The sequence below is a fragment of the Macaca mulatta genome, chromosome 9 (genome assembly GCF_049350105.2).
Source record: "Macaca mulatta isolate MMU2019108-1 chromosome 9, T2T-MMU8v2.0, whole genome shotgun sequence".
Taxonomy (NCBI): domain Eukaryota; kingdom Metazoa; phylum Chordata; class Mammalia; order Primates; family Cercopithecidae; genus Macaca; species Macaca mulatta.
Window position 1 is genome coordinate 111,183,057 of NC_133414.1, and position 19,955 is coordinate 111,203,011.

Consider the following 19,955-nt stretch of genomic DNA (forward strand, 5'->3'; position numbering starts at 1 on the left):
AAGTGCCTAAATATATTAGAATAAAGATGGAATAAAAATATTTCATTTCCACTCATTGAGTTGGAAAATATTACACACACACACACACACACACACACACACACACATTTATAAACACACATGCACACATAAATATGAGGTTGACTGAAAAAACCTGAAGAAACATCTATGCTCTTCCCAAACATCTAAACTTAAACCCAGTTTCACTAACCAATTTAGGGAAATACACGCATTGGCCATAAATCACTTTTAAGTTTTCCCTTCTTAATGACCTACCAAGGAGCATAAAACAGGGCCTATACTTATGAAATCCATAATCCCCTTCTCTGCTCACCAAAGCCACGTTTAAGTCTGGCTTTCATCTCATGCTGTTGGGTTTTTCACCAGGTACAAGATGAAAAGCTGGAAGAGTCTCTTACTTTTCTAAAAGCAAAACAATTTGGTTGCCACTCAGCAATTCCTGGTGACATGCCAAGAAGCCTGTAAAAAAAAAAAGTTAAAGTTTTCCTAACTTAGAGCTTACAAAAATAAGTGTGAGATGTTCATAGCATGTCAGACAATCCATCTTTTTATTTTTTAATGTTCATAAACAAGGGAAAACACATACTTTTGATTTTTTTATTTGGATCAATATAATGTAGATCTGCCTTATGTGGTCTCAAGAAAATGGAGGTAACTTGGACTGCTCTTCTGAGTTCATCTCAAATCCTTAATGATTCTCACATAATATTCTGCTATTACAATCTTTTCCAAAGCCTGACAAAAGCACGCAGCTCGTTTGCTCATTACCAGCAAGTTTGCAAGCAGCCCTGAAGAAAGTTGATTCTCCTTGCAGCCCTGACACATATTCGCTTTCCTCCTAGAACCAAGGATGTAAGGGAGCATGACTCAGTCTCATAGCCTCTTTGCTCTTAAAAAGAAAATCAAATTCCCTAGATATTTCCAAACTCCACCAAGAATAGAACATTCTCTGCTCTGCCTGAAGACCATTATCTCTTTTACATTTCATCTTTATATTCACTGGGTTCACAGAAAGGGCATACACGGAAAGCGGAAAATAGCTGCTTCTTAAAAGACACCAAATTTAGTATTCTCTCAAATCTACTAGCACACATCTAGAAAGTCACATTTTTAAAGGTTTCATTAGGTTTTCATTGGTTCTGTGTTTTGAGAAGAAAACACATGCGGAATCACCCATAACTTCAAACCAAAACATATTTGCAAACTACAAGGAATATTTGTAATAGAGAGACAAGTCATTACAATTTAAACAGTGATATAGTGGGTGTAGACAGACAGATGTGTACCCCAAATAATAAGTTACTAACTGAATGCTCTAAGATTTCAACCAACTCCAGTTGCCTTACCTGTTAATATGAGATTACTGTAAGTATTGGAGAATTGCTCCTTTAGAAGAACCAGATGCATCTGAGCTGCCTTCTCCCTTTGGAGCTCCAGCATAACATCAGGGTGCTGGGCAATCTTGCAGCCTTTCTGTTTATCTAAGGCAACATCACTTCGAACAATGTCTACAAAAAGAAAGAAAGAAGGCAGGCAGCAAAAACTAAAACAAAACAAAAAATAATACACCATCAAAGTCTTGTTTCACCCAAAATGACAGAATTAATAAGCTACCAACATTTTTATTAGCCTAAAAAGATGCATAAGTAATCAATCAGAAGGCTCTCCAACTCCATGACATATCCTGAAAGTTCCTCTGGTCATTTCCAAATTCTTGGGAGATCTATCTGTTCCTTAGCTCTCTCTGACATCATTTAAGATTCTCACTCCTCAATTCTCCTTCCCAACTCACCTTCAGGACTTATTTACCTCCTGGGGCCTTTTCTTAAGATATCTTACCATTTTCCATGTGAAAAAGTATTATAATGCAATTTTGAATACTAGTAACTATGAAGGTCATTCTCTCTACCTCATGCTAAAGACCAGGTGATAGCTCCAGCATGTGTATTTAGGATACTTGGTCTATCTTTAAATTCACCTGCCAGCCAGCCTACTCAGCTCAAGTTAGAGCTGCCGATCTATGGCTCACCTGGTCAGGGTTTTTTCTGCTATTTTTCATGTACCTCGAGTAAAATAGTTTAATTCTGACTCAGTAATCATTTTTTCAATCCAGAAATATTTTTTGAGTCACTGAAGAGAGCACAGGAGGTCTGGAGTCATGGCAGATCTGCCTTTTCCCCAATTATTTTCCCATACTGCTTTTTATACTTCAGTATGATTTTCATTCAAAGCAGATGTAGTCTCCAGAAAACAGCTTCCTCAAAAAGAAAAAATCACACAGAATGCTTTGGCCAGGTGCGGTGGCTCACGCCTGTAATCCCAGCACTTTGGGAGGCCAAGGCGGGCAGACCACGAGGTCAGGAGTTCAAGACCAGCCTGACCAATATGGTGAAACCCTGTCTCTACTAAAAATACAAAAAACTAGCCAGGCATGGTGGCATGCACCTGTAGTCCCAGCTACCTGGGAGGTTGAGGCAGGAGAAGCGCTTAACCCAGGAGGCGGAGGTTGCAGTGAGCCGAGATTGCGCCACTGCACTCCACTCTACCCTGGGCAATACAGGGAGACTCTGTCAAAAAAAAATAATAATAATAATGCTTCCCAATTAGCAGGAAGCTCTCATGCCCTAAAGTTATTTATTAATTTTTTACAAATTAAAATATAATTCAACTGACTATCACAGGTATAAATGATACCATCAGCAGTAATCTAGGTGGCAACTCCAAAAATTTGCAAGTTTTGCATAACAAAACTGAAGAATTTTAATGGAGCTAAAAATTAACTGCTTGGCCACTTTTGACACCAATGATTTTGGAAAGAACAAAACTAATGCCCACATTAATGGTACTAAAAGGAAAGCTATATTCAGTAACACTTAAGAGAAAACAGGGCATATGGCAAAAAGGGTGGAACACTGTTATGGAGAAGTAGTCTTTTCTTTCAGATTTCTAAAAGAAAAGCCCAGGTATAAATACAAACCCATGACTATGAGGGTTAGGATGTGTGGCACACGAAGATAAGCCAGATGTGAAAATAGTCCTCACTAACTCTTAGATTAAAACAGGAGAGCTGAGTAGAATTAATGCAGTATTTATGCCTAAACATGTATATACCAATTTCTTGAATACGGGTAATAAAGTGAACTCATTTAACAAATAACTAGTCTCACAGATTTTCTGAGACTTAAATACAAAAATTGGATAAATTAGTTTAAGAATATACTAGATTTTAAGACAATTCAATAGAAGTCAAGAGGAATAATACAGTTTACATTTATATAAATTATATTCTATAAAACTTTTTGGATTACATCATCTAATTAGATCCTTCCAAAAATCCTATCAAAGTAAATGGCAGACATTGTTGACTGGCTGACCCAAACCCTAAACACAATCCCTTCTCCCTTGCCTTCATCTATTATAGAGACTGAAAGGCTACACTATACAATTTCCCAGCTTTCCTCGCAGAAAAGGGTAGTCATGTAACATGGTTCTGGAAAATGAGCTGCAGGCAGACATCTTAAAGGGGGACTTCCTTTGTCAGATTAAAAGAGAGAGCCTCACTAAGAGAAACTCAGTTTTTCCCTTTAGTCTTTTAGTCCCTCCTATTCTCTATGTCTGAAACATAGATATGAAGCCCAGAGTTCTAGTAGCCACTTTGTAGCCTTGAGTCAAGAAGCAAGAGTAGGGGTCAGGCACAGTGGCTAACGCCTGTAATCCCAGCACTTTGGGAGGCTGAGGCAGGTGGATTACTTGAGGTCAGGAGTTCAAGACCAGCCTGGCAACACAGTGAAACCCCATCTCTATTAAAAATAAAAAATTAGCTGGGCGTGGTGGCACATGACTGCAGTTTCAGCTACTCAGGAGGCTGAGGCAGGAGAATTGCTTGAACCAGGGAGGCGGAGGTTGCAGTGAGCCGAGATCGTGCCACTGCACTCCAGCCTGGGCAACAGAGTGAGGCTCCATCTCAAAAAAAAAAAAAAAAGAAGAAGAAGAAGAAGCAAGAAGGTAAAGGATTACACACTAAAGGTGTTGAACAGAAAAACGGAAAGAGCTGAAGTCCCTAACGTCTTTACTAACTTACCATAGTTATGCTAAACTGCCTATCTCTTAATTTCTTGTCATATGAGACAAATATACTATTTATGTAAGTCATTAATAGTCAGTTACTTGTTTTTAAAATTTTAACCTGTTGTATAATCCTAAATGATAAAGAACACCATTATAACGTCTATCTTAAATACGAGGTAACTGAGGTCCACAAAGCTTGACTTGCACAAGTTCACATAACCGGGTCAGTCCTCAAATCCAGGGATGTTCAAAGCCAATTTCTGTGCTCTTTCCAGAGCTCCTATATGAAACTCATGAGCTTAATAGTAGAATTACATTAAACAATAAAAGGAGGAACTAAAAAGAAAAACTGAATTATACTATTACAATGGTATTCCATAGACTGTCCATGTGGAAAAGAAATATGGATGATGCTTTCTCAGAAAAGATTATAAAACTTGTATCAAAACACACTATAAAAAGTGAAGGAGAGTTTCAATTATCCTGATATCTTCTGATATAAGTCTAATTTGAAGAGTAGAATACCAACTAAACTCCCTATTTCCTATCTAATAAATATATTGCTCAGAATGCAGCAGAAGCAACAATTACAACCGATATCCTCAATATCATTCCAACAAGAACCTTGAAATAAAGTGACTACATTACCTTTATATTAATAACAGTAAGAAAAGAAACTGTGAACATGGCCAAATGTATGTCCTAAACTTTAGAAAAGCAGATTTCAAAAATATTTAGGGAAAAAATAGATATGCTGTATCTAAAGTATGGATTCCTTATTCAACTCTAATCTGTTTGAAATTGTATCAATGACTAGATAAACACAAAGCAAAGATACTTACTAAAGAAGCACATGGTAATATATCTGGAAGAAGAGTTAGTATCATATATGACACACTCAAAATTCAAAATTATCTTGGAAATCTAAAAACTTATGCTGAAATCCCAAAAATGGAAGTTAAAGACATGAACACAAAGTCCGACATTTATACTGAAAATTAATGACATAAGATTTAAGATGGGAAAGCCAGACCAAACAGAAGCTCATATACTTAAGATCTTATTAAGATTTGTAGGCTTTGGTTGAATACCAGCTTAATATAAGTCGGTGCTATGATATTGCTGCCAAAATGATTAATGCAATCTTAGTCTAAATTAACAGAACCAAAACATGCAGAATAAAGGAGGCAACACAGCTATGCTACATTCCATGCCTACCAAGTGCAGCACAGTCAAGAGTTTGGAGTCAAGCAGACCTCTGTTCAAATCCTGGCTTGGTACTCGCTTATTAGTTACAAAAGTGGCAGACAAAATACCTTTCTAAGTTTCCATTTCTTTATCTACTGTTGTACAGATACACAAAAGGCATTGCACTATGCATATAATAAGAGCACAATGAAGAGTACCTATAATTATTTTTCTAATTAGTATCCTGCTTATGGTATTATATATTTCCAGCTATAATAGTCTCAGATGAATCCTGATAATCTAGAGTACATCCAAAGAAAAGTACAAATATGGAAAATAATGTTGATCTTTTAAAACAGCTGAAACAATGATACAATGGACTTTGGGGACTCGGAAGGAAGGGCAAGAGTCAGGTGACGAATGGAAGACTATATACTGGGAATAGTGTATACTGCTTGGGTGATGGGTGCACCAAAATCTCTGAAATCACCACTAAATAACTTATGCATGTAACCAAACACCACCTGTTCTGCAAAACTACTGAAATTTTTAAAATAAATAAATACATACATATATATATATACACAAAATAAAATAAAACAAAATAGCTGAAACTGAGCCTGGCAAACAAAGAGCCAAAGATGACTTGCTTTCAACTATACAGAAGAAATAGTTGACTGATTCTGTGTCAATCCAAAAAGCCAAACATTATGGGAGTACGCAAAAAACAAACCTACTGTTCAGTTCCATGTGAGAAAACTTTTTTAACAACAGAAGCTGTCAAATAAGGAAAAGGACTACTTCATGAAGGAGTAAGTTTCCCATCCCTGGAGATATTCAAGCAGAGAATGGGTGACCCAGGCATAATGAAGCAATTTCAATACAGATATTAAAACCTGCCAGATACAAGATTAGATACTTTCACCTATATTATGTGAGGCAATATAGCAGGATGGTTAAAAAGCACAGGTTTTGAATTCAAATATATACAAGTTTGGATCCCTCTAGTACTAATATCTGAGAGCTCTTGGACAAACCACTAAATCTCTCAATGCCTTTCCTAACAAAGAAGGGAATTTCCTTTTTTAGAAACATGAAAATACCAATAGCTTAATTGTAATGAACTTATCACAGTAATAGAGACATATTAGGCATTCAACAAGTGCCATATGTTTCAGTGGTTGTCAATAATAACATCACATTGTAATATCAGAAAGTTATTACTGGAGGATAGTATTTTTTAGGTCATTTCAACACTTTTATGGTTCCAAAAAAATGTGTGCTTTTCTTGTGTCTTTATCAGACATAATACAAAGAATAAAGACTCAAAGCCAGAAAACTTAGATATACATTTAACTAATTTACCAAATAATCATAAAACTCTAAACTAAAAATTAAAAACCCTATGCTTATTTTTTTTTCCTGGTATACCAAACTGGGGAGTTGCTGGCCTGGATGATCTCTAAGCCTCTTTATTCCCCCTGCCAGTTCTTCCCTCTTATAGATATTCTTTGTTGTTATGTAATGAAAGTAGTTCCAAACTTGAGTCCAAATATCAAGCTATCCATACGCCTCTTCCCATCTCCCCTTATGATCCTTACCCTAGTATACAATTCAAGGATGCCAAACTACCCAATACATACTCTGACAGATGCAACAAAGGAGTGGGCATCTAGCACCAAAGTTGATGCACTAGAATCCATTTATTGTCTATAATTATTTCTGGATATCTAGGTACAAAAGCATTTGTATTTTTGTTTATTCTTTCTTCCACACCTTTTCCATAAACTAACCAGTTAGTAACCCACAGCAGTGCTAGCCTAAGGTAGCGGTTCTGGTTGAGACAAATGACAGACTGGCAGACCAGCCAAACAAAAAAATTTTTAAGACAGTGTCTTACTCTGTCACCCAGGCTGGAGTGCAGTGGCATGATCATAGCCCACCACAGCCTCGAACTCCTAGGCTCAAGCAATCCTCCCACCTTAGTGTCCCAAACAGTCAGAACTACAGGGACACACCACCATACCTGGCTAATTTTTTAAAATTTTGTGTAGAGATGAAATCTCACTATCTTTCCTAGGCTGGTCTCAAACTCCTTGTCTCAAACAATCCCCCTGCCTCAGCCTCCCAAAGTGCTGGGATTACAGGAATGAGCCACCACATCTGGCCTAGCTAAACACTTTAATAGAAAGACCCTGGCACTTCAGGAGACATAAAATGAGCTATACATGCTTTCCACACAAGCTTGGCTGACTAGCAGGCTATGTGCACATGCAAGGGAGCCCCAACATAGGCTAAGTTCTTCACACATAACTGGCTAATGGGGAGGCTATGCACAAACATGGGAGAGACCCAAGAGATCAGGAGGAAAGAATAAAGTGAAAAAGACCGAAAAAATGCCACAAAACTTAATGTGTTTATCAATCCACAAAGAAATCCATCAGCTCAAAGTAAAAACATTAAGGGTCCAAAATGTTTGAAACATCCTCTGAACAGTCATTGGCTGATCACTAAGCTATGCAGACTCAGAGGCAAACCCTAGGAAACCAAGTTAAAAAATAAAAATAAAAATTTTAAAAACTGTAAAAAAATATCAGTAACAGCACAACAAAAATATATTAAGTCCACATAACTTACTAAAAAACAAAGAAAACACAAAACAACAATTGTCAGGGAAAAAAAAGAACTACTTTGATCACAAAACAACAAAGATCAGCAAGAGGGGAATGCTATAGATTGGCTATAATCTATCTAAAATAGCCAGTTTCCAATAAAATATTACAAGCCATGCAAAAAAATAGGAAAGTGTAAACCACATTTGGGGTAGGGGGAAGCAGTCAATAGAACTAATTCTGTATGGACCCAGCAGAAAAAAATTCTTAAAAAGATATGTGTTTTTAAAATTACAAAGAAGCCACGTTTAAACAATTAAAAAGTTACAATGATTCAATAAGCAGGGGACCAAGATTAAAAGATAGAAACTTTATTTTTAAAAAGAACTAAATGAATATTCTAGAGTTGAAAAGTAGAGTCACTGAAATGAAAACTACACTAGATAGGCTTAACAGCAGATTTGAGAAAGGAGCAGGAAAAAAATCCGAGAACTTAAAGACAGATGAATAGAAATGACCTAACCTGAAAAACAAAGAGAAAAAAGACCAAGGAAAAATGACCACAGCCTCAGAGAATTATGGGACTACATGAAGCAATCAAACATATGCATAATGGGAGTCCTACAAGGAGAGGAAAAATAAAGGGCAGAATTGTTTGAAGAGATAATGACCAAAAACATTCAAAATTTGATAAAAATCATTAATCCACAGATTCAAGAAGTACAACAAACCTCAAGTACAAGTACAACAAAACTCAGCACAAAGATATCCACATCTAGATACATTATAATAAAAATGTTAAAAGCCCAAGATAAAATCTTAAAAGTAGGGAGAAAAAAAACTAATCCATAAAGGGGACAAACAATACAATTAATGGCTGACTTCCAATTTGAAACAATGCGGACTAAAAAGCAGTAGAATGGCAATTACAAAGTGCTAAAAGTAACAGCAAGACCCTGTCTCCTAAAAATAAATAAATAAATAAAGGAAAAAATTAGCCAGACATGATGGCATGCACTTACAATCCCAGCTATTCAGGAAGCTGAAACAGGAGGATTGCTTGAGCTCAGGAGTTTGAGGTTGCAGTTACCTATGACTGCACCACTGCACTCCAACTTGGGCAACAGAGTTAGACCCTATCTCATAAATAAATACTGCTAAAATAAAACTTCTGACAATCAATAATTCTATGTTCAGCAAAACTATCATTCAAAAATGAAGGCAAATTAAAGTCATCTCCATATTTTTTTTAAAAAGAGGCCAGGCCTGGTGGCTCATGCTTGTAACCCCAGCACTTTGGGAGGTCGAGGCAGGCAGATCACGAGGTCAGGAGATGAAGACCATCCTAGCTAACACGATGAAACCCTGTCTCTACTAAAAATACAAAAAATTAGCCAGATGTGGTGGTGGGCACCTGTAGTCCCAGCTACTTGGGAGGCTGAGGCAGGAGAATGGCGTGAACCTGAGAGGCGGAGCTTGCAGTGAGCCGAGATCACGCCACTGCACTTCAGCCTGGGCAACACAGCGAGACTCCATCTCAAAAAAAAAAAAAAAAAAGACTGAGAGAATTTGTTGCTAGCAGACCTGCAACACAAGAAATTTTAAAGGAAGTGCTTCAGGTTAAAAGGCAATGATATCAAGTAATAACTCAAATACACAGGAAGAAATGAAATACACTAGAAATTGTAAATATGTAAATAAACAAAAATCCTTTTCTCTTTTACATGTTTTAAAAACTCGTAAGATTATATAAAGAAGAAAATGTTTTAGTTATACCATATATAGATGTATAGTAATATAAAGAACAAAATTAACACAATAGAAAGAATAAGAAAAGAAGCTGAATTTGAGTAAAGTCATTGTAATTTATAAGAATTAAGTAGGAGTTGAGGAGGGCGGAGCAAGATGTCCGAATAGGAACAGCTCCAGTCTCCAGCTCCCAGCGAGAGCGACACAGAAGACAGGTGATTTCTGCATTATCAACTGAGGTACTGGGTTCATCTCACTGGGGAGTGCCGGACAATCGGTGCTGGTCAGCTGTTGCAGCCCGACCAGTGAGAGCTGAAGCAGGGCAAGGCATCGCCTCACCTGGGAAGCGCAAGGGGGAAGGGAATCCCTTTTCCTAGCCAGGGGAACAGAGACACACAACACCTGGAAAATCGGATAACTCCCACCCCAATACTGTGCTTTAAGCAAATGGGCACACCAGGAGATTATATCCCACACCTGGCCAGGAGGGTCCCATGCCCATGGAGCCTTCCTCATTGCTACACAGCAGTCTGCGATCTAACCGCAAGGCAGCAGCAAGGCTCGGGGAGGGGCGCCCGCCATTGCTGAGGCTTAAGTAGGTAAACAAAGCCCTGGGAAGATCGAACTGGGTGGAGCTCACAGCAGCTCAAGGAGGCCTGCCAGTCTCTGTAGACTCCACCTCTGGGGACAGGGCACAGCTAAACAACAACAACAACAACAAAAAGCAGCAGAAACCTCTGCAGATGCAAGCAACTCTGTCTGACAGCTTTGAAGAGAGCGGTGGATCTCCCAACACAGAGGTTGAGATCTGAGAATGGACAGACTGCCTGCTCAAGTGGGTCCCTGACCCCTGAGTAGCCTAACTGGGAGACTTCCTCCACTAGGGGCAGACCGACTCCCACACCTCACACCGTGGAGTACATCCCTGAGAGGAAGCTTCCAAAGCAAGAATCAGACAGGTACACTTGCTGTTCAGCAGTATTCTATATTCTGCAGCCTCTGCTGCTGACACCCAGGCAAACAGGGTCTGGAGTGGACCTCAGGCAATCTCCAACAGACCTACAGCTGAGAGTCCTGAATGTTAGGAGGAAAACTAACAAACAGGAAGGACACCCACACCAAAACCCCATCAGTACGTCACCTTCATCAAAGACCAGAGGCAGATAAAACCACAAAGATGGGGAAAAAGCAGGGCAGAAAAGCTGGAAATTCAAAAAATAAGAGCGCATCTCCCCCTCCAAAGGAACGCAGCTCATCGCCAGCAACGGATCAAAGCTGGACGGAGAATGACTTTGACGAGATGAGAGAAGAAGGCTTCAGTCCATCAAACTTCTCAGAGCTAAAGGAGGAATTACGTACCCAGTGCAAAGAAACTAAAAAGCTTGCAAAAAGAGTGGAAGAATTGATAACTAGAATAATTAATGAAGAGAAGGCCATAAACAAACAGACAGAGATGAAAACCATGACACGAGAAATACGTGACAAATGCACAAGCTTCAGTAACCGACTCGATCAACTGGAAGAAACAGTATCAGCGATTGAGGATCAAATGAATGAAATGAAGCGAGAAGAGAAACCAAAAGAAAAAAGAAGAAAAAGAAATGAACAAAGCCTGCAAAAAGTATGGGATTATGTAAAAAGACCAAATCTACGTCTGATTGGAAAGTGAGGGGGAAAATGGAACCAAGTTGGAAAACACTCTTCAGGATATCATCCAGGAGAACTTCCCCAACCTAGTAGGGCAGGCCATATTCAAATCCAGGAAATACAGAGAACGCCACAAAGATACTCCTTGAGAAGAGCAACTCCAAGACACATAATTGCCAGATTCACCAAAGTTGAAATGAAGGAAAAAATCTTAAGGGCAGCCAGAGAGAAAGGTCGGGTTACCCACAAAGGGAAGCCCATCAGACTAACAGCAGATCTCTCGGCAGAAACTCTCCAAGCCAGAAGAGAGTGGGGGCCAATATTGAACATTTAAAGAAAAGAATTTTAAACCCAGAATTTCATATCCAGCCAAACTAAGTTTCATAAGTGAAGGAGAAATAAAATCCTTTACAGATAAGCAAATGCTTAGAGATTTTGTCACCACCAGGCCTGCCTTACAAGAGACCCTGAAGGAAGTACTAAATATGGAAAGCAACAACCGGTACCAGCCATTGCAAAAACATGCCAAAATGTAAAGACCATCGAGGCTAGGAAGAAACTGCATCAACTAACGAGCAAAATAACCAGTTAATATCATAATGGCAGGATCAAGTTCACACATAACAATCTTAACCTTAAATATAAATGGACTAAACGGTTCAATTAAAAGACACAGATTGGCAAACTGCATAAAGAGTCAAGACCCATCAGTCTGCGGTATTCAGGAGACCCATCTCACACGCAGAGACATACATAGGCTCAAAATAAAGGGATGGAGGAAGATCTACCAAGCAAATGGAGAACAGTAAAAAGCAGGGGTTGCAATACTAGTCTCTGATAAAACAGACTTTAAACCATCAAAGATCAAAAGAGACAAAGAAGGCCATTACATAATGGTAAAGGGATCAATTCAACAGGAAGAGCTAACCATCCTAAATATATATGCACCCAATACAGGAGCACCCAGATTCATAAAGCAAGCCCTTAGAGACTTACAAAGAGACTTAGACTCCCACACAGTAATAATGGGAGACTTCAACACCCCACTGTCAACATTAGACAGATCAATGAGACAGAAAGTTAACAAGGATATCCAGGAATTGAACTCATCTCTGCAGCAAGCAGACCTAATAGACATCTACAGAACTCTCTACCCCAAATCAACAGAATATACATTCTTCTCAGCACCACATCACACTTATTCCAAAATTGACCACATAATTTTAAGTAAAGCACTCCTCAGCAAATGTAAAAAAAGAGAAATTATAACAAACAGTCTCTCAGACCACAGTGCAATCAAACTAGAACTCAGAACTAAGAAACTCAATCAAAACCGCTCAACTACATGGAAACTGAATAACCTGCTCCTGAATGACTACTGGGTACACAACGAAATGAAGGCAGAAATAAAGATGTTCTTTGAAACAAATGAGAACAAAGATACAACGTACCAGAATCTCTGGGACACATTTAAAGCAATGTGTAGAGGGAAATTTATAGCACTAAATGCCCACAAGAGAAAGCTGGAAAGATCTAAAATTGACACTCTAACATTACAATTAAAAGAACTAGAGAAGCAAGAGCAAACACATTCAAAAGCTAGCAGAAGGCAAGAAATAACTAAGATCAGAGCAGAACTGAAGGAGATAGAGACACAAAAAACCCTCCAAAAAATCAATGAATCCAGGAGTTGGTTTTTTGAAAAGATCAACAAAATTGACAGACCGCTAGCAAGACTAATAAAGAAGAAAAGAGAGAAGAATCAAATAGACGCAATAAAAAATGATAAAGGGGATATCACCACCGACCCCACAGAAATACAAACTACCATCAGAGAATACTATAAACACCTCTACGCAAATAAACTAGAAGATCTAGAAGAAATGGATAATTTCCTGGACAGTTACACTCTCCCAAGACTAAACCAGGAAGAAGCTGAATCCCTGAATAGACCAATAACAGGCTCTGAAATTGAGGTAACAATTAATAGCCTACCAACCCAAAAAAGTCCAGGACCAGATGGATTCACAGCTGAGTTCCACCAGAGGTACAAGGAGGAGCTGCTACCATTCCTTCTGAAACTATTCCAATCAATAGAAAAAGAGGGAATCCTCCCTAACTCATTTTATGAGGCCAACATCATCCTGATACCAAAGCCTGGCAGAGACACAACAAAAAAAGAGAATTTTAGACCAATATCCCTGATGAACATCAATGCAAAAATCCTCAATAAAATACTGGCAAACCGGATCCAGCAGCACATCAAAAAGCTTATCCACCATGATCAAGTTGGCTTCATCCCTGGGATGCAAGGATGGTTCAACATACGCAAATCAATAAACGCAATCCAGCACATAAACAGAACCAAAGACAAAAACCACATGATTATCTCAATAGATGCAGAAAACACCATTGACAAAATTCAACAGCCCTTCATGCTAAAAACTCTCAATAAATTCGGTATTGATGGAACATATCTCAAAATAATAAGAGCTATTTATGACAAACCCACAGCCAATATCATACCGAATGGCCAAAAACTGGAAAAATTCCCTTTGAAAACTGGCACAAGACAGGGATGCCCTCTCTCACCACTCCTATTCAACATAGTGTTGGAAGTTCTGGCTAGGGCAATCAGGCAAGAGAAAGAAATCAAGGGTACTCAGTTAGGAAAAGAAGAAGTCAAATTGTCCCTCTTTGCAGATGACATGATTGTATATTTAGAAAACCCCATTGTCTCAGCCCAAAATCCCCTTAAGCTGATAAGAAACTTCAGCAAAGTCTCAGGATACAAAATTAATGTGCAAAAATCACAAGCATTCTTATACACCAGTAACAGACAAACAGAGAGCCAAATCAGGAATGAACTTCCATTCACAATTGCTTCAAAGAGAATGAAATACCTAGGAATCCAACTTACAAGGGATGTAAAGGACCTCTTCAAGGAGAACTACAAACCACTGCTCAGTGAAATCAAAGAGGACACAAACAAATGGAAGAACAGACCATGCTCATGGATAGGAAGAATCAATATCGTGAAAATGGCCATACTGCCCAAGGTAATTTATAGATTCAATGCCATCCCCATCAAGCTACCAATGAGTTTCTTCACAGAAATAGAAAAAACTGCTTTAAAGTTCATATGGAACCAAAAAAGAGCCCACATTGCCAAGACAATCCTAAGTCAAAAGAACAAAGCTGGAGGCATCACGCTACCTGACTTCAAACTATACTACAAGGCTACAGTAACCAAAACAGCATGGTACTGGTACCAAAACAGAGATATAGACCAATGGAACAGAACAGAGTCCTCAGAAATAATACCACACATCTACAGCCATCTGATCTTTGACAAACCTGACAAAAACAAGAAATGGGGAAAGGATTCCCTATTTAATAAATGGTGCTGGGATAATTGGCTAGCCATAAGTAGAAAGCTGAAACTGGATCCTTTCCTTACTCCTTATACGAAAATTAATTCAAGATGGATTAGAGACTTAAATGTTAGACCTAATACCATAAAAACCCTAGAAGAAAACCTAGGTAATACCATTCAGGACATAGCCATGGGCAAGGACTTCATGTCTAAAACACCGAAAGCAACAGCAACAAAAGCCAAAATTGACAAATGGGATCTAATTAAACTAAAGAGCTTCTGCACAGCAAAAGAAACTACCATCAGAGTGAACAGGCAACCTACAGAATGGGAGAAAATTTTTGCAATCTACTCATCAGACAAAGGGCTAATATCCAGAACCTACAAAGAACTCAAACAAATTTACAAGAAAAAAAACAAACAACCCCATCAAAAAGTGGGCAAAGGATATGAACAGACATTTCTCAAAAGAGGACATTCATGCAGCCAACAGACACATGAAAAAATGCTCATCATCACTGGCCATCAGAGAAATGCAAATCAAACCACAATGAGATACCATCTCACACCAGTTACAATGGCAATCATTAAAAAGTCAGGAAACAACAGGTGCTGGAGAGGCTGTGGAGAAATAGGAACACTTTTACACTGTTGGTGGGATTGTAAACTAGTTCAACCATTATGGAAAACAGTATGGCGATTCCTCAAGGATCTAGAACTAGAAGTACCATTTGACCCTGCCATCCCATTACTGGGTATATACCCAAAGGATTATAAATCATGCTGCTATAAAGACACATGCACACGTATGTTTATTGCGGCACTATTCACAATAGCAAAGACTTGGAACCCAAATGGCCATCAGTGACAGACTGGATTAAGAAAATGTGGCACATATACACCATGGAATACTATGCAGCCATAAAAAAGGATGAGTTTGTGTCCTTTGTAGGGACATGGATGCAGCTGGAAACCATCATTCTCAGCAAACTACCGCAAGAACAGAAAACCAAACACCGCATGTTCTCACTCATAGGTGGGAACTGAACAATGAGACCACCTGGACTCGGGAAGGGGAACATCACACACCAGGGCCTATCACGGGGAGGGGGGAGGGGAGAGGGGGGAGGGATTGCATTGGGAGTTATACCTGATGTAAATGACGGGTTGATGGGTGCTGATGAGCTGATGGGTGCAGCACACCAACATGGCACAAGTATACATATGTAATAAACCTGCACATGATGCACATGTACCCTAGAACTTGTATAATAATAATAAAAAAAAAGAATTAAGTTAACATTAACCTGAAATTGACTGTGATAAATTAAGATGCCTAGTAAATCCCTGGAGCAATTAAGAAAATAATTGAAAATAACATAGTGCGAAAATCAACAAATCAACTGACTAGTCTTTTTAAGAATCTTAATAATCCATTTAACAAAAAGAACGCAGTTAACAAAAGAAATATAGAAAATATCAAAGTGAAAGACATAAATTCAATCACATTAATAATTGCACTAAATTTGAATGGACAAAACAGTCTAACCAAAAGAGAGATTGTCAGATTGAGTTTCAAAAGATTCATGAGACACAGTTTAAACAGTGCTTAGAGAGAAATTTATAGCTTTACACATCTATATTCTAAAAAAGGAAAGTTCTCACATCAATAATCAATCAGTCAATAATCTAAGTTTGCACTTATAAACTAGAAAAATAAGAAAAATTTAAACACAAAACAAGCAAAAAAATGATCAGAATGGAAATCAATGAACTAGAAAACAAAAAGATAAGTCAATAAAACAAAATACTGATTATTTGAAAAGATTAATACAATTGAAAAACCTTGAGCTAGGATGACAAAGAAAGAAGACACAAACTACCAAAATCGATAGGGAGGGAGGCATTTTCAAAAGATTTCAACATTTTCAAAATGACAAAATTATAATGATAGAGAACAGATTATAAAGAGGTTGCATGAGGGAGTTGCTTTTGCGTGGTGAAACAGTTCTGCATTCTGATTATTATATTGGTTATACAAATTCATACATGTAATAAAATTTCATTGAACTATACATGCACACATATAGAAGAAATGAGTGTATGTAAAACTGGTAAAATATGAATAAAGTCTGTAGCTTACTTAACTTTCTGTATAACTTCTGCAAGTTTTTATAAGTCTAAAGTTATTTCAAAATATTTTTTAAAGAATTTGGACCCTTACCTTACACCATATACAAAAAAAACCCTCAAAATGAATCACAGCCCTAAATACAATATCTAAAGCTATAAATTTTCTAGAAGAAAATATAAGAAAAAAAGTTTGTATCCTTAGATTAAGTAAAGATTTCTTAATTATGACACCAAAAGTATAATTCAAAATAGAAAAATATAATAAATCGAACTTCATCAAGAGTAAAAGTGTTCGCTCTTTAAAAGATACCATTAGGCAAGGCATGATGGCTCATGTCTGTAATCCCAGCACTTTGGGAGGCTGAGGTGGGCAGGTCACTTGAAGCCAGGGGCTCAAGACCAGCCTGGCCAACATGGTGAAACCCCATCTCTACTAAAAATACAAAAGTTAGCAGGGCATGGTGGCACATGCCTGTAATCCCAGGGACTTGGGAGGCTGAGGCACAAGAATCACTTGAACCTGAGAGGTGAAGATTGAAATCAGCCAAGAATGCACCACTGCACTCCACACTCTGACTGAAAAAAAAAAAAAAAAAAGATATCATTAACCTAATGAAAAGATAAACCACCAACTGAGAAAATATTTTAAAATTACATATATGATAAAATATATATAAAGAATGTTTTACACCTTGATAAAGACAACCCAATTTTTTAAATGGACAAAAGATCTGAATAGACATTTCACCAAAGACATACAAATGGCTAATAGCCCATAAAATTATACATAATATCATTATTCATTAGAGAAAAGCAAACTAAAACCACAATGAGATACTACTACACACCCACTGTAATAGTTATAACCCAGAAAACCGACAATACCAAGTGCTGCCAAGAATGTGGAGAAACAAGAGCCCTCATACATTGCTGATGGGAATGCAAAATGATGCACACTTTGGAAAACACACTGGCAGCTTCTTAACACGATAAACTTGCTGTACAACCTAACAAACTCACTCCCGAGAGCCTACCCAACAGAAATGAAAGCATGTGTCCACATAAAGATTTCTACATGAGGTCGGGCACGGTGGCTCATGCTTATAATCCTAGCACTCTGAGTGGCCAGGATGGGAAGATGGCTTGAGGCCAGAAGTTTGGCACCAGCCTGTGCAATATAAGGGGACTGCATCTGTACAAATAATTAAAAAATTAGCCAGACGTGGTGGCATGTGCCTGTAGTCCCAGCTACTCAGGAAGCTGAGGCAGGAAGACAGCTTGAGCCTAGGAGTTTGAGGATATAGTGAGCAATGGTCCCATCACTGCACTCCCACCTTGGTAACAGAGTGAGACTCTGTTCAAAAAAAAAATGGACTTGAACATGAATATTTATAGTAGCATTATGCATAACAGCCAAAACTGGCAACAACCCAAATGTCCAGAAACTAGTAAATGGATAAACAAAATGTGGCATATCCATAAAATGAAACGCCATTCAGAAATAAAAAGAAACTAATTACTAATAAATTCTAGACCTGGATAACCTCAACAACATTAGACTAGATTTTGTGTCTGATGAAAGAAGCCAGACACAAAAAGACCACGTATTATGACTTCATTTATGTGAAATTTCTGGAGAACGCCAATCAATTGACAGAAAGCATATCAGTGGTTTCCTAAGGCTGGGATGGGAGCAGGGCTTGATTTTAAACAAGCATAAGAATGTTCTAAAACTGGATTATGATAATTGTTGGAAGCATTTATATATTTCATAGAAATAATTAAACTATATACTTGTAATGGGTGAATTTTATGAAAATATGTAAATTATAGCTCCATAAAAAGCTATCAAAAAGTCACAAAAATAATACATCCATGTTCACAGCAGCACTGTTTACAGTAGCCAAAAGGTAGAAGTTACTCAAGTGTCTATCAATAGACAAAGGGATAAGCAAAATGTGATAAATACATAAAGAAGAATATTATTCTACCTTAAAAGAAAGGAAATCTTGCCATATGCCACAATGTGGATGAACCTTGAGGACATGATGCCAAGTGAAATAACCCAGGCACAAAAAGATAAATACTGTATGATTCCATTTATATGAGGTACCTGGGGGAGTCAAATGTATAGAGACAGTAGAAGGGTGGTTCACAGAGGCTAAGGAGAGTGGGTATGGAGAGTTATTTTTTAATAGGTACAGAGTTTAGTTTTGCAATATGATGAGTTCTGGAGACAGATGGTGGCAATGGTCTGTACAACAACTATGAATGTACTTAATAACACTGAATCATACACTCAAAAATGGTTATAATGGTAAATTCTGTTCTGTGTATTTAACCACAGTTTTTAAAAATTCTAAGTAACAGAAATAAAAATAAAAAGAAACAGAGCTACATAGTTTTCTCTATGTTTAAAATGAACCATCTTAAAACCTTGGGACTTCAATACCATTGTTACATCATGTATATTCTGTTTCTCTGCAGATTATATGAGATTGCATATTAAAACTTGGATAGACTTTTGTATGCCGCTGTTACAGTGCTGGGTCCAGAAGAATCAGGTGCAGACCTGAAAGAATGCTTTGGCTTCCCTCACACACAGTGACAGGGCTAAAACTAGAGCCACCCCCTTCCCTCCTGTCTTCAATGCAGCCACTACAGCAGCAGCAAGAAAAGGAAGATGCTGACTCTTCCTCAGATCCTTGAAATAGGTTCACAGAAGAGCTTTCTGTGCTGAGATCCTAATATTCCCAAGCCAAAGTACTCATTATCTACCCTAATCTCCCTCCAAATAACTTGTCCTTTAATTTCCCTAGTCTTCTAGTCTCTGACCCTCGGTCATCTTTTATTTCTTTTTCCCTGGCCCTTCAGTTTACCAAGTTTATCCACTTTGGCTTCAAAATGTCTCAGTGTTGTCCCCTTCTTTTCAATTCCAATTAATACTATCTACTTCATATCTGGATAACTAAAACAGTCCAAAACAACATCCATAAATCCAGATTCATAGATCTCCAGGGCATTCAGCATACTATCTTTAGAAAATAGCCTTCATGGCTGGGCGCGGTGGCTCATGCCTATAATCCCAGCACTTTGGGAGGCCGAGGCAGGCAGATCACAAGGTCAGGAGATCGAGACCATCCTGGCGAACACGGTGAAAC

At 38.0% G+C, this 19,955-nt stretch overlaps 1 protein-coding gene across 5 annotated transcripts in view; it reads right to left on the reverse strand.

Annotated features, from left to right (window-relative positions):
- Positions 1-19,955, reverse strand: part of HPSE2 (heparanase 2 (inactive)) — a 782,696-nt gene that overhangs the window by 678,939 nt on the left and 83,802 nt on the right. For 4 of the 5 annotated variants that reach the window (XM_077947182.1, XM_077947181.1, XM_077947183.1 and 1 more), the window contains exon 3: positions 1,368-1,529. The exons of the other annotated variant lie outside the window; for it this stretch is intronic. In XM_077947182.1, coding sequence (XP_077803308.1) covers positions 1,368-1,529 — 162 coding nt within the window. The remainder of the gene's footprint in view (positions 1-1,367; positions 1,530-19,955) is intronic. 5 annotated transcript variants of the gene reach the window in all.